Raw genomic sequence first — 16,176 nt, forward strand, 5'->3', positions numbered from 1 at the left:
CTGTGAGACCCGTGTTCAGTTTTTTTCAAAAGAAAAATTAAACAATTAATTATTTTTTCACGTGTAAATGTGTTGTGTCTTTCCACTCACTCCACTTGATTATAACTGATTTATTTATAACATTTTATATAAAAGGAAAAACGAGAAGCACATTAATTCATAAATGTGATCTAACAAAGGTAAAGGGAAAAAATTAACCATGTTTGCTGTTCATATGTCTTGTAATTGGGATGAAGTAAACATCTGTTGAGTAATTTAACATAAAATTGTTTGATAGTGTTAATTTGGAAAGCCAAAACTCTAGCGGGTCCACCAGACCCATGAACACTGGCTGAGTAACAAAAATACGAACACCACACAAGGGTTAAATCATTTAAAAAACACCTGTTGCGAACCAGATTATTTTTTTCATGTCCTTAAATGTAAAACCTTCGAAGCGACAGAGGGCGTCCTTTCTTTTGGACAGCTTTAAGGTGCAAACGAGGGGTAAGTCACCGAAAAACAGAGGAAGACGTTCACTGAAACATAAAAGGAGATTAATTAGTAGATGCAGGAGACAATAATACACAAAAAGATACAGAAACACAATGAAAGAATGCACACATCAAAAGTTTGCTGTGAAACTTTGCTTTTATATATATATATAAACAGCCATATGGCACGGAAATAAGATGATTAGTCCATTTCATTGTAATTCTCACTGACCCTTTATGCACAGCTTGTCCTGAAATCATGAATGCTGCTTTTAGATACCGACCACTAATTAACACTGCTACTACCTCCCAATAACTGCAGTATCCCTTTTGGCAATGTGTGTAGCACTGTGTGATGTGTTAACAAAGTGTCATTCATAACTGCCAGACAGACAGGAGAAGCCCTTACAGAGTGGATCCCATGCCTAAAATTATAAATACATCCACGAAGAGCTGTCTGAATGTGAGCTGGCCAGTGCGGTGATGGCTGCCAGCCTGAAGGGACTAAAGCAGGTGAATACCGGATACCAAACTGGACCACTGGAGGACAAGAGGGCAGGACGTGAGCGGGTGTTACTCTGAGATAAGGAAAGGCAGGGAAGCAGTGCAATATTTTTAGCGAGGGGAGGCATAAAATTAGGTGGCATGAACAGTAAATTAACAGTTCGGAAGATTAAATGAAATCAAATGAAGTTCAGATTTTAGATTCCAGCTTGTTAAAAGAGGAGTCTTAAAAGAAGCTAATGTTGTAAAGCAGTCCATCATTGGGGTGATGCATGAGCTATTTCATGTGTTTGGCATCATGTCCCCAATTCCTTACTCTCTTCCTATTTGTCTCCATTGTTGTTTTCCTTTACATGTCTCTTCTTTCTTTGCTTGCTTTCGATTCCTTTCTTCCTTCTTTCTCCTGCTTTGTGAATTATTAAGATTTATTTTCTCCTCAGACCCCTCAGAGGAAAACATGTCTTTGGTTCATAAAAAAAACATATTTCCTCTACTGTTGCTTTTTGTTCACATCAAATCATTGATTTCTTTTGTGTCTTTCCGGCACTGTTGTTGTGCGCACGCGGCGAGATCACAGGAAGAACATTATTTGCCTGATTGAGAAAGGACCTCTGTGATGCCTGCTTTTCTCTTACAAATACCTTCAAAAACAAGGCAACATTTCATGGTTTAATTGGTGTTGAGACACTTCTGATTCGGCTGCCTCAGATGCTGTGGAAGACGCCGTATAATCGACATTTCTAAGCAAACAATTTGCTGACAACAGTTCTCTGTAATCTGGCTGCTACGTCCGCTGGGCGTAGTTTCAACTATGACAGCTTTACAAACAGAGAGGAGATGAAATCAGAGGGCTTAACTTACAACTCAAACAGACAACCACTTTTCATATCGTGCACGGTCGCTTTCTTTGCTTTCCTTTTCTTCTTTAGCACGTGGCCCGGTTGCTATCTCATCAGCTCTGAGAGGCAAACCAATCAGGCACATGGGGAGACAAAGTATAAAGGACGATGAATAGTTTGTGACAAAAAAAGACAGAGAAAGGACGTGGATGTAAAAGACAAAGACATCATACCGAGTCCACGAGTCAGCTCACAGCACAGACAGGATTCTTAATTGCCCTTAGAGCATATTTCTCATCCCAACTTGTGGTAATTGGACATGAACACCAGTGATAAATTGCCTGGGCCATCTTTGATTTGGTGGCTGCTGACTGCTATGTAGCACCTTGAAATTATAACTGGCATCCAGAGGGGAGAAATGCTGGCAGCACTTTTTATTTGTACCAGCCTCAGCTTTCAATTCCACACATATATTCGAAACCGTTTAACACTTCGGTGTATGCGCTTTCTAACAGATACAATACAGTGTTTACTCATGAATAGTAATTCACGCCTTCGGTTCTTACATGTAAAGTAAAAACCGTGTGTCAGAAAGAGCCATATAAAATAAAAGTACCGCTGCCATGTCTAATTGAAAAACATATCTTCCAGGCTGGAGGTGTGTCTTAAAAACACAATTTGAATGTTGAGTAGGCAAACTTCTATTATTGTCGCCCTCTTTCAAAGAGTTTTTAATCTCAAGAAGAAAACAGCCAAGCCGGTTTGTTCCCACCGCAGTTGTTTTTCATTCTAAAAGCCATCTGAAATTAAACTGCATATTGTTTTTCTGCTACAGCATACGTATCTGCTCTGTAAATCATATGCCCCGAGTCCAAAGTTACACACTTATATATAATAATTTTCAGTTCAATGATTACTCAGCCTCTCTTTGCATTAACTTGTGAGAATGCTTTAATACTTTTTGGGTTTTTTATAGCCAGTAAAGCAGCTATATGTAAAGCAATGACATCATCATTTTTGTTACAGCCAGATGCTCACACAACCTAAAACAGGGGTCGGCAACCTTTTTGATGATGTGCCATATAATTGCATTAGCAATAAATTTAATAACGCTCTACACACTATATAGAACAACTTTACAGAATTATATTTGTTCGCAGATGTTGGCAGCTGTCAGCGAATAGTTATCAGCTATTTTGAAACAAAAAAAAATGAACTGTACAACAGAAAATGCAAATGCTATTTATGGTCTCCTCACAACAATTAAAACAAACGCTGTTGTGACAGTGATGTACAGTCTTGTTGGTATATGTATGATTTCTATACATTTTACATCAGATAAAAACTTTGGTTGTAAGATTCATATAATTATTTAATAAAAGCGAGACATTTTAAATGAGAATAAGACAGAAAAGTATTTCTTTGTGCCCCCCTTTCCCTGTTAATGCCCTACCTGGCCCCCCTGGCAAAATTTTGCTAGACCTGCCCCTGCACAGTTACCAGCTGAAAAGGATCCTGGTGTTATTTGTCTCTCAGAAACAGTTCATAACTTCCCTTCAACTAATTCATGTGACCTAAAAGGTAAACCTGTTTCTCCATCACGTGTTCAGCTCTGATGATTCAGTAAGGACATCTCCTGGTTTCATCTTCATGTTTCCCTCTCACCAGGATATCCAAACCGATATCATGACCAGCAGCTTTACAGCTGTGGCTCCAGCAAACATCAGCTGATACTAGAAATTAATATGAAATAAATTCTAACAACAGCTGATCAAGCTTAAATGCGCTGCTGTTGTTTAGCGCGACATCCGCTGGGTTCTTCTTTCTGGCGCAAAGTGGGAGATAAACAAACGAGAGAAAAGCCGATCAGCTGATCATTGATCAGTTTCAAGTAGCAACAGGAGAGGGAGGGGAGAGAATGAGAGAAGAAGAGGCAGCTGACAGTGTAAAGACGCAGAATAACTCCAGCTTTCTGTCTTTTTCCATTCTAGCTGAAGTCCGGGACAAACTATTTCTTTTCAGCTCAATACGAAACGCGTAATATTTTCTCTGAATGCGGGACGATTCCGTTTTTTGCGGGACGGTTGGCAACTCTACTAACTAACCTTATGAATAAAATAAAGTTCACTATCAGTAACATCATAGCACCCACCCAGCTGTATAGAAACTCCGTCATGCTAGCTAGCACGCAGTACGAGTTATTGTAACTGACTGTAAAAAGTCAGCACAACGAAAATAAACTCCACCTAAACTTGGTTTATATCTGACCCAGATAGACTGCAGGTCATAACTTCTTACCTGAAGTTCAGTTCACCTGACACTCGGACCGGCGGCCGCCTCGGATCTCTCCTCCTCCTGCCTCCACTTTCCCTCATCCACCTGCTGCCCTCTGTGGAAGCTCCGCCATAGCCACCACCAAACAACTGAGTTATTTTTACACATCGGCCAGCATCTGGTCAATCCACCACCTTTCATTGTTTATACCGTTACAAAATAAAACCCCAAACAAAAAACATCGACCCATAAAAACAAAAAATCACATCGGCCCACTGGGCAAATGGCCAGTCCAGCTATGGTTGTGCCATCAGTTAACCCTTCGTGCCCAGGGTTGCCGACCCCTGACCTAAAACATACCCTCACTAAATACTACTTGGTGGATGGCAAAATATAAACATTGCAGCAACTCAGTTCTTTTAGATACATAAAGATGAGCTGCTGAAGCTCAATGCAGCCAAAGCGTGCAGATGAGCATCTCTGAATGCACAACAGGTCAAAGTGCAAACAGCAGAAGACCACACAGTGAGCAGCTTTTAAATGCCACAGCCTACACCAGCAGCTTTATGACCACGGAGAACCCGTGTTCTAACGACTGCTTTCAGCAGGATAACAACTTTTCTTGAACTTACAGTCACAGGATCACAATCGAAAACAGCACCTTTGGGATGTGATGGAACAGGAGATTCATGTCCTGGAAGGAAATGCAACAAATCTGCAGCAACTGTGTGATTCTATCATGTAAATATGAACCAAAATCTCTCAGGAATCTGTCTCATGAAGAATTAAAGCGTTTATGAAGGGGAAAGCCGTCCAACCCAGTGCTAGCAAATGAGCAGTGAGTCGAGGTTTCATACTACACCTCGACAAACAAATGTATCATGAATGTGTCTCTTCAGCCAGTACAGATTTAATCAGCACAGATGTTTTCTTTTTCTACTTATCCATGATTCTTTAAAAACGTGTGACGTTTTTGGCTGCAGAAACGGACAAGTGGGATTTCATTTGGACTAAAGGACTGGCTTTTTATTGAGCAGCAGCGATGGTCTGCTTGCCTGTCTGTGCTGCCTATGTTATCTATTTCTGTGATGCAGTAGGTGGGAATAGCAGACCATCAGGACAATCGGTGACACTTGGGCCCAGTGTTTCCTCAGCTCCCTCCCTTGCTTAATCTGTGTTTTCTTTGTGCTATCCAACATCTCGCTCGTCACTAATCCACACTCGCAGCGCCTCGCCACTGACTCAGAATCTCAAGATATTTTCCTTCCCTTTGTGTGCCTTTCCATGGCTTTTCAGCCAGGTCATGACACAGTGATTCAAGCTTTTTCTAGCGCTGGGAATAATGTGGCCGCTTGTTTTGTGAGTTATTTAAACACTAAAATCTGCCCTGAAAATAAATTCGTATGAAATTCAGTGAAAGTGTTGATTTAAAGAGAGCGATGAGGTTTTTTTCTTATGCAGGTCTGGATGCACTTCTTTTAATGACAAACAGAGCTGTCATTAAAAACTTGTAAACCGAAGCCCACTGGAAATCAAGTGTCTGCTTCACAGTTTTCAGTGTGTTAAATACCTATTTTGTCAGGGTGACTGACCTGCTAATGCAAAGCGCTGCTGAATTCTTATTATTGCAGTATCCTTGTTAGGTTTGCTCTTCGGGAAATAGGCTTTAAACCATATGTATGGTGATTTGAGGAGGCAATGATGTGGTTTATGTAAGATTTGGCAAAGCATGAGTGCTTTATGATTAACAGTCATTTAATGTGGAGTAGAGCATTTATTTATATGGCAGGCTACATTAAATGTTTATGGGCACTGTATTATAGACCCTTTATATTATTTTTTGTCAAGTTGCAGGCAAAAGCCGATAAAGATAACCTCAAGAAAAAAGATCAAAAACAAAGAAGAGTCAGATGAGTATTTCAGGGAGTTTACCGCACAACAACCTCCAGGATTGACAGAGAATTCGCCGAAAAAGGAAAAGAAATTCTGCGTGTGACAGGTGTCTGAGTGGTTCAACCTGCTGCTGATGGTGTCCAACCATGAGGTATACCAACTATTATTTCAATTGTCTATGTTTATATATGCTTTTACAATTTCACTGACTTATTAATGTGGTTTCAAATAATTACGTTGGCATATTTACACTCAAGACCTGTTGTTTTAAGTCCTTTTAAGCATCCTAATCCGTACGTGGAAACTTTAGATGAAAAGAAATGGTTTTCTTCCTTGTGTTGGATTAAAACTGCTGAACTATTGTTACCCGATTATGTGCACATTGATAGCGGTGTTTTTATATTTTTTGGTCTTTCATTTAAGAGATAATAATGATAATATTTGTATTTTTTTCCTTTAGATAATTTTTGTCCGTTTACTTCATGTAACTGTTAATAAGCACACTTTTATTTATTTATTTTGATATTCTTTACCGAAACAGAGTTAATTTAATAAGGGGAATGTAATTTTCTATTTAATTAGTGCATGTGTAATTAATCATTTTAGCTGTTTAGCTCCTAGTAATGAAAGACTAGCTCGCAAGCGCCCCCAGCTGAATGGCAGCTACAGTTATGTGCAATAGGATTAAAAGGGAGTGGAATGACTGCACTGTTTGTGGAAGCCACAAAGGCAGGGTCCCCTTAAAGATCCAGAGCTAAAACTATGAGTCAGGCAAAGACTTACACTGTTAAGAGTCCCGCAATAAAAATAAAAAAGACTATATGGAGCTGAAAATTAATATAATGGATCTACTTTTATAGAAACCTCTGCCTCAGCAAAGATATCAAGTGTTACCTTCATTTCCCATTTAACTCAGACAATTCACCTTTGAACTGATTTTTATTTTATATTTATTTTCAACAGAAGCAGAATATTGTTAAGAGTTTAGTGTCTAGGCTCAGAGCTCATCACTCCCAGCAGATACTTTAGTGACTGATGAGTAAGTACCCCCCCTCCTGTCATTTTTTCAGTGTAACAGTCTCCAAACCATAGATCTTGCTGGCCCCTGTTATTTTACTGCTACCTCTACTTGTGGCTTCCCTGTTATATCCGTCTCGTCTTCATTCGCATGTTTTTTCTCTTGGTTCTGACCTTTCTTCTCTCTCCAGAGCATACCTCCACCTTCTCCCTGCAGGTCAAATATCACCTGTAAACATCATTATCCACAGACATTCCTGCCTGACCTAATCTGTCAGTCTGTAGCTTAACTTCATCCATCTCTTCTCCACTCTGTCTTCCATACATCTCCTGCACCACCCTCACATACTTCTCTGCCACTCCGGACTTCCTCATACAGTTTGGGTCTTGGCAGCTCATCATATGCTTTCTCTAGATCCACAAACACACCTTTCTGCTTCTCCATCAACTCTCTCAAAGCAAGCATGACATCTGTAGTGCAGTTTCTCAGCACAAAGCTATGCTGCTGCTCTCTCTTTTTTACCTAGTTTTATTAGCGCTTTCTTGTTGTGAAGAGACAGACAGCGCTAACCACCCTGATATGCTACTAATTTAACTCAAGTAAAACAACAATTTAGAGGTTTTAGTCAATTTTGGTCACATCTGACAAAACACCATGCCTGACGAGGCTTAGACGGACGTTTATTGGAACATATTGGGTAAACTCTTTTTCTAAATTCTGCCCCTGACAAACACCCTCCATGTTCAATAATGAAGAAGACTAAAAATAATGAAAGTAACATAAAACATTTTAAAAGGATAAAAAATAAATTACTTTGGCCTTGATTGTAGATAAATCTTCAAATTGGACTGTCGCAAAGAGGCTACAAATTCTCTTCCAATACAGATATATTTTGTTTCAGCCAATGGGATGGATCCAATCCAGTACGAAAGGGTTTTAGTTTAAAAATTATTTTTGAGAATTGTTTTTTGTTTTTAAACGGGCAGGAAACACTTCAAACCTGTACTTTAAAAAAAATCACTTCATGTAAATTCAGTAGCTGTGCTTCTGCACGACTTACATAAACTTTAAACTTTTAAGTGAAAACAGTTGATTTTACAGCCCGTTTGTTAGCAGTAGCTGAGCACGAAGTGATACATTTGAAAGATTTTGGAGGTGAATGTTAAACAAGCTCAAGCTTAGACAAATTAGCATCGCTAATTGCAAATTTTGTGGTTAAAAAAAGAAATTAAAAAACCCCAAACTGTCAAGCTTTTAGTGAAAGACCTTTGCTGGATTGTGGTGTTTTACAGGAAACAAAACCTTTTATCTGCATTGAAGTGCTCCATAAAAAAAAACTGAAATCCTGAGCTTTATGTCTAAAGGACTTTGTTTCAGGTTGCATTTTCGCATTCTTTCATTTTTATTTGAGGAAAACATAACAAAAACCCACGTTTAATTTGCTTATTTTTTATTTATCAGATTTTTAATAGAATGCAAAGGTCCATTATGTGGAAACAAATTCAAACACTGTATCTGCCATGGCATACAGAGACAGGAAGAGAAGAGACTGCCAGAGACAGGATCATTACCGTTATCAGAATGTAAACTTTACAGAAGAAGAGATGATAAAATGCCACGTGAAGGCATCGATATTTACTGGTCATAAAAGTGTGACAGTGAATAAACGACGAAACACTCCCCACAAAAACATCTGCAAATGTCATAATCACACAGATATACACTGAAGACAAAAATAATTCATCCTTTTTTTTTTTTGTTTGTTTGTTTTTTTCTTTTCAAGTCTGTGTGGCTTCACCTACAGCACTTTTCTAAAACAAAGCAATATACACCTTTCAACATATCCTCACATTTACAAGAAATTCATTAGGGAAGCATTTGTTGCTTAAAAAAAACAAAGATTAAAAAAATTGAGCTTTTTCCTGCGAAACAGACGTTCCCTTCCGAGTAAAGAGGAAAGCAGGGCTTGGGCTAGAGTGTCAGAGAGCAAAGTCGATGACTGGCTGAAACACATACGTAGGCATCACTTATTATCATTCACACAGGTACTGCTGAGAGGATAGTGTGGCAAATAACGGACCGGCAATAGTGCAGGCGCTGATTAGGGAAACTAAAGGACGAAAGGAAAGTGATTCTTGCATGATAATTATTTTTTCTTATAGCTTTGCTAGCATGCTCTATATGGAGCTACTGGGGCTAGCAGGAGGACAAGATGTAAGAGAAGAAGAAAAGCCAGATGGGAGGGTTGAAATACTAAATATGAGGGAAGAGTGAGTCGCGAGCTTGTTGTTTAGTTCGTCTTCTGTCCAAAGCATCACTTGCCGTCCACGTTGGTCTTTGGAATGGTGTTTAATGGATGGTCTGTTCTCTTTTTTGTGCATCTTCTTTTATCTTTCCTTTCTTTAACGGCTGTAACCAAACTCGTCTGCGTCGTCGGCACGGAAGTCTCCATAGCGCCAAATGTTGAGCTGATGGGAGGACAGAGACAGATCTCATTGACCATACTGACACAGATAACTGCACAATGTGGTGAAAATGCCCCATTGCTTTGAATGGAACTTCCAATAACCTCTCCAGCACATTGCATGTTAAATGGACAAGAAAAAAGAAAAAGAAGCTAAAGGGAAGAGAGAGCTACAGTGCAACACACAGAGAGAGCTCAGTGCTTTCACAGACCAGTGCGAAGAGCCAGCATCATCATCATCACCATTTAATCGGACCTGCGTATCCAGGAGGTTCGCAGTGCCTCAAACGCCACCACGTCTATTACTTCTCCTATTCCATTACACTGACAATCCTGCACTGCCCCATAAACCATCTCGTTTGCCTGAATGTCGGCTTTACCGCGACGTGGTTGGCAAAGAGTGTGCGCACTTTGGAACAGCACCCAGTTAGTTACTGCCTTTTTAAAAGCCGTAGAAGCCGTCCGGTCTGGAGGTGTTTGTGTGTATATGCGCAGGTCTGCTGTCTGGGATGCTCCTTTTATGGCTCTCAGAAGCATGCGCGTTCAGCTGTTAATGCTGTGATTCATACCTAATTACTGTGCTAATTAGCAGTAGTTATTAGGATGAATGAAATGAATGAAGCCGTTTCCCCGTTTCGCACTCCGCTGCCTTTTTTTCCTGCTCCTCCCTGACACCCTGAAAACATGGCAGTAACTCCGATTGTGATTACAGTCAATTCCACCTCTGACTGACTCATTGTCTGGACATGCTGTATAACCGCCGGGTAGCTAAAGCGGCACAGGAGGGACTGATTCTTTTAGAATGTAGAGCCATCATGCTTTACAAGAGTAAACAAAGCGACATCCAAGTGTCTATTGCATGCTCCTGGGGCTCTTGTGAAAGGCTTTTTCTTTTTTGTACGATCCTGTCAAAGTCTCCAGGTTTCAGCCCTTGTCAACAGGACTTATCTGAACAGACCTTTATTACTCCTCTATTATTTTTACATAATGTCTTTTTTTTGTCACTCCTCAACATAAAGACCATAACCATAAATGTGTCCAATTGTTCACATCTCTGTCCTGCTACTAAAAATCAGTTTATTTTTCTTTTAAAGGATGGCCCCGTAGAGCCGTGTTTGACAAGTGAAAGGTTGATGGTTCAAGTCAAGCTAAAGACACTAATCCCCTTTGCGGTTGTGTCAGGAAGGGCATCTGTTGAAAAACGTGCGGCGCTAACCGCTGGGACGACCCCTTGTCACAAGAGACGAGGTTCAAGTGGCTTCTATTTATTTATGTTTTAAAGGATCAGGATTCAGATTTCCTGAAGAAGTTGGGTAATGTAGTTTAAACTCTTTAATCCTTAAAAATAACTTACTAGGAGAAACCATAGAAGCTCTTTTCTGAATTTTTCAGGCCTGCTTATAGAACAAAATGACCCAGTGCGCTTCAGAGATTAGTGACGGTGGTCTCCGCCTGTGCAAACTGTCCAAATAATCGTCAAACCACATATATCTTTGATGTGCTGATATATATGCATCACTCTTATGGAGGAACGAGTCATATATAGTGCACTGGTGACTTTTAAAAGCAGCAGGATGAATATGTTTTAGTTCATTATTGCCAAAAAAAGGCAATGACTTTCTAGTTTCTTGTGCATATTTATGATATATCAGTACATAGATGCTTTTGGAATGGAGGAAGTAGAAACTTCAGTAGAAAAGGAACCTTTGAGCGTATACAGCACTTGACCTAGACACAAGTGTGGCAATTTGGACATGTTATGAAGTCTAAACATCAGCTGTGTAAGGGGGGAAAAAAAACACAACACAACAAAACACAGAAATGAACCATCAATGGTCTCCAGGCTTTATATGTGAAGGAGGAAGTTCAATATGATGTTCACTCTAAGTGAAAATCCCATTTCCACTCACTACCTAAGGAACCCCACACACAGTGAAGCGATGTATAGAGAAAAAGAAATTGAAACAGTATTACGAGAAAGTAAACAATGGCACTCGCAGTGCGTCTGGAGAGCTGGACTCTCGCAGCCCTCCCCGTCCATCTGTGCTACACATAGCGCGAGATAGCACTACACATTAAATTGTAACCCCCCACCAACTAGTCCCTAGAACTCTCTGGTCTGAAAGCACTTATTGTTTTTACATTTCCTGGGTTCCTTTCCAATCTTTTGCTGCCAGTTTCACTTGGCTGGCCGCACAGTTTACTGGTCACAGAATAAATACATTTGCGGCGGATTGTTATGTCAAAACTCCGACTCGACTCATTCCAACATGAGAGCCCAGTGTGCTAGACCCTAAATCCTATTCATTCCTTCCTCACTATCCCCACTGCACTCTTTTGCACAAATCCCCACCCCCTACTTTCAAAGAACGGACCTGCACAGACTGTGGGCAGCAGTCCATATGGGACAATGCGGACTGCCAATGTAATGTGTGACATCTTGAGAAAGAGAAAAAGCAGCGAGGAGAGGATACACTTTCTCTCTGATAGTTTCCAAGGGAGAGTAATTAGTGTTGTAATGTATTCTTGTTTTGGCATCAGTAGATTTCTCAAAGAGGCAGACAAACTACAGGAGGAGGCGACGGAAAAGTGGAAAAAAAAAAAGGAAAAAGAAATAGAAAACGACAGACAATAAGATGGTGGCTGGGATGAAGTGACTTACCCTGGCACTCTTGGCAGATTCTTGACTGTTCAGGTACTCTGTCACCTGAGGCAGAAAGAGACAAGTCATTAGCATATCACATCCCTGCGTCACCCGTCGGATTTTAAAGGATTAAGGTGAATCAATGCATCCTTTCAACCTGTTCTGCCCCTGAGACATTTCTTTTACCTGCATACATGGAAATTTACAAGTTGTTTTTTTTTTTTTGCACAAAGTTCACTTTTTATAAAGAAGGGTACTCGCTCACCCTCCCCTTCAGCACTAGATGGAAGGAGCGCAATGTTCTCTGAAGATCAACGAGATCGAAACAACACGCAGACACAAAGTGGTTATGCTACTGCGGGCGATGCAGATCACACAAACATGCAAAGGAAGCACACGGAGCTCCCGACGTCATGTTCCAGTACAACGCTTTCTGTAACTGAGTTAATCCACCAATGGGAGTGGCATCACTTCATGCTAAGTCACTCAAGATAAGAGATAGAGGATAGAGAGCCAGTTTGCTTAGGTGGGTACAGTGTAAGTGGATGTTTGGACCTTGAAAAGCTCAAGCAACAGACCCCTGGAACGAGATGTCCTCCACCACTCACAATATTGGATAAAATTATGCACGAGGTACACAAACACAAATAAGAGGTTGCACCACATCTACCGAATAAGCACTATCTGTACGATGCATGCATGAATTTGTTCATTCCTGTCTTTTCTGACATAGTGGCAGACATAACCATGACAGTAAAAAGAAAACAACTTAAATGAAAGAACACAAAGAAATCAAAAGTCAATTGAAAGAGAAGTCATTGTATTTCCACATAAAAGACTCCGTTTTTCAGCATGTTTTGAAGGGTATTATAAGAGCAGAAGAGCTGGTTGGCACATACACATCTAGAACAAGGATGCCAGATGTTAAAACAGTCGAGTGTGGATGAGGCTCTGGAGTTTAATTGCTTAGCTAGCTTGTGCACATAGGTTGATTTGATAGCTGCGCTGCATATGGCACAGCCAAGATAACAGACCTGTCTGTCTGTGTGAGCGCGTGCACATGTAAGTGAGCGGCTGAGGAAAGTGCTGTGGCTGCACAAGTCATCCGTCAAAGCCAGCTAAAGGAGAGATTTTTTTTGTTTTTGGAAGGCATTGGGATCTGGCATCTTGGTCCCATCAGGCAGATGTCACCATATGGAAGACCCAGCCGAAGATATTTCACAGACACAAAAGGCCAGTGATGCCATTTGGGCTTTGGAGGAGAGCTCTCAGTGCTCACAGCAGTCTTTCCCAGTGCAACACTTGGACAGCTAGGGGAAGCTAACATGATGGGGAAGAGGGTCTCATACGCGCCAAAGTGGATTAGGCAATATATAAACACAAAAGAGAGAATTGCATTTGTGAGGACAAATGGCAAACCCCAAAAAGAGCTCAACTTTAGAGGAAATGTATTCCATCTGCACTTTTTCCAAACTCCATAGAGCTGAGAGGCTGAATCCAAATGCTAAGTATTCTGTGAAAGATGCAAAGTCAAGAGCACTACAGCACAATATGCACAGATGATATGCTGCCATACTGAAATTATCATGGTGGGCCTCTTTGTACAGTGGTCGGGAGGGTGCCTTTCCTGGCTCACCCTCATCTTTCACTGTTCCCCTCACTTCACTTCACTGAACACAAATGATGACAGACTTTGGATTTCGAACGGCTGCACGTATCCTGTCCCGGATCCTTCTTTTCATAGCTTTTCTATTGGCTCCAGTAGAGAGGCACAATGGCTCATGTAAAACTCGTCTGGAGAGGCAAAGAAAGGGAATATTTATCTTTATAGCAAACAAGGGTGTCATCATATAGATGGAGGAGGAAGGGAAATGTGGAAATGATGGCAGGGAGGTAGAATAAGTAAAATAATGTGCACGTAAAGTAAAGAAGTCCAATAAGAAAAGGAAAGAAAATGCAGAGTTTGTAGAGGGTTCAGGTAGCAGAAGGCTGCGGGCGACAGTGAGCTTGTCTGGATGACCCTACAGAGCTCCCATATGCCAGACAGATGCCATTAACGGTGAGCAGTGGCTATGGATGCTGGCACCAGAGAATATGTTGTTGGCTAAGGAGGCTGCAGCGTACGTGGGAGTGCTCCTGAATGCATGTGATTTCATTCTTTGCAATTACTTGCAACAAGAAAGTTCTACTGTAAAAGACTGAGACTAAAAACATCTATCTGATACTCGCATTCGCACCAAAGGGGAAGGATCTGAAAATACGTTTTGACTCAGCGTTAATGTATGCAGGTAACTTTCTCACGCAAGACTTGGTGGGAGACTTTGTGTAAGTGTGATGCTTCTCGTAAGATGAACGACAGGTGGTGTCGGTCTGGCGGTTTGGCACTAATCTGTGTATCTGACTGGCTGTGAATCTGCGAGAGTGAGAGAGGCAGCGAGGGAGGGAGACCGTGCATTTCCCCGCACTGGCCAGCATGCCATGCCCAGGTGGTGTTCTGCTAAATGCGGTGTGAAAGTGGTGGATCGGAGCGAGCGCTAACGCGGCACTTTTGTGACAGGTTGTGCACGTCTGGTGCGTAGGTGAGCTGCGTCGACTTTGAATTTCACAGCACGTGAAAATGCTAAAGTAAAACCAGATTTAGTCAGATTTTTGGATGGCGTGTGTATGAAAAACAAGTGACTAATCGACGTTTCGGTGCCCGGTTGTGTTCACGTGGTCCTCGCTGACGATATGGGATGTCACAGGACTTAAAAACCACCCGAGTGGAAAGGGAACAATGAGGCGTGTCCTCTGTGCATGTTGCACTTTTCTCATTAGCAGCAATGATGATCAGGCGCACAGCCTCTCAGACACATGCAGTCAAACTCCAACATAAAAACTGCCACTAACAGCCTTTTGTCACTATTTCTTTGTTGCTGCTTTGCTCGTTTTTTTTCATCCCACTCTATCAATCCTTATTTCGTCTTGTTTCATGTCCCCCCCGCCTGCCATCACAGCCTCCTTTTGACTACACTGCAAACAAAAAACTCTGCAGCAGACGAATCGTCGTCAGAGCTTCTTCCAGAAAATAATAGCTTTCATGTCCGCAGCTCAGGGTGTTTCCAGTTGAGAATGCTCTGTTAAGCAATGGACTGTCCTATGAGACATCTTTCAATCAACATGTCCACGCATAGCTAACAAGGGAGGGACTCCTTGAAGGTTTGTCATGTGTCAGGACTGAAGGAATACAGTGGTGCTTATGTAAAGACAAGATAGAAAGACACTGAATCAGATTTTTTATTTATTTTCTTAATAATGGATGTAAAACAAAGTAGATCTACAATGTCTGGCAACTAATTTTTTGTGTGTGGCTTTTATTTCTCCTAATCCTTTCTTTACTTTCTACTAGGGCTGCACAAATGATCAAACGCTTACAATTAACTATTTTTTTTGGCTTATTTGTTTATTTTGCCCACAAAGTGAAACTCTTCAGATTCAAATCCTGTCTTTTCCGTGAATGCCCTGGCATTAACTAAGCAGGAGAAATTGAAGCTTCTGAAGTAGACATAACCCAGCTGGGTATTTAACTTAGGTCCCTCATGCTATGAGGCAACAGTGCCAAATAATGAGCTACCAGACTACCCTTGTTGGCCTGCAACACTTATTAAAACCTGATAATCGAGATAAAATGAAATTAGCAAAACTCCATTTTGCGATGACCCATCGTTTTATCTCGTGTTAGAAATCACAGCACACCGCTTTCCTTTCCATCGAGTGCATGAGTGTCATTGCCCCTGTCTGCTGCAAACTAAGACTACGTCCTGTTACATGCTGGTCCCCCCAGCATGGCTGTCGGATGAGATCAGATGCTTTGTTGGGAACGTGGCATGACAAGCCCACCAGCGTAGGTTCGTGGAGTTAAAGAGGACACATTCGTGTACCCCCAGCACATACAACAAATGCAAATGCAAACAGTGTCTAGTGCTCTCCCAGATGTTCTGGAAGGAACTGCTCTTGTAAATATGCAATAACACCACTGCATCTCACCCTAACGTGCAAATTTACTCTCATAAAAGTTGTGCAAGAAC

At 41.1% G+C, this 16,176-nt stretch overlaps 1 protein-coding gene across 1 annotated transcript in view; it reads right to left on the bottom strand.

Annotated features, from left to right (window-relative positions):
* Window positions 1-8,434: 8,434 nt before the first annotated feature.
* snd1 (staphylococcal nuclease and tudor domain containing 1) overlaps window positions 8,435-16,176 on the bottom strand; it is a 174,855-nt gene continuing 167,113 nt past the window's right edge. The window contains exons 23-24 of the mRNA XM_082510494.1: window positions 12,128-12,172; window positions 8,435-9,469 (exon numbers count right to left, since the gene is read on the bottom strand). Coding sequence (XP_082366620.1) covers window positions 9,404-9,469; window positions 12,128-12,172 — 111 coding nt within the window. The 3' untranslated portion in view covers window positions 8,435-9,403. The remainder of the gene's footprint in view (window positions 9,470-12,127; window positions 12,173-16,176) is intronic.

The sequence above is a fragment of the Aulonocara stuartgranti genome (assembly GCF_965226115.1).
Source record: "Aulonocara stuartgranti genome assembly, chromosome: 17".
Taxonomy (NCBI): Eukaryota; Metazoa; Chordata; class Actinopteri; order Cichliformes; family Cichlidae; genus Aulonocara; species Aulonocara stuartgranti.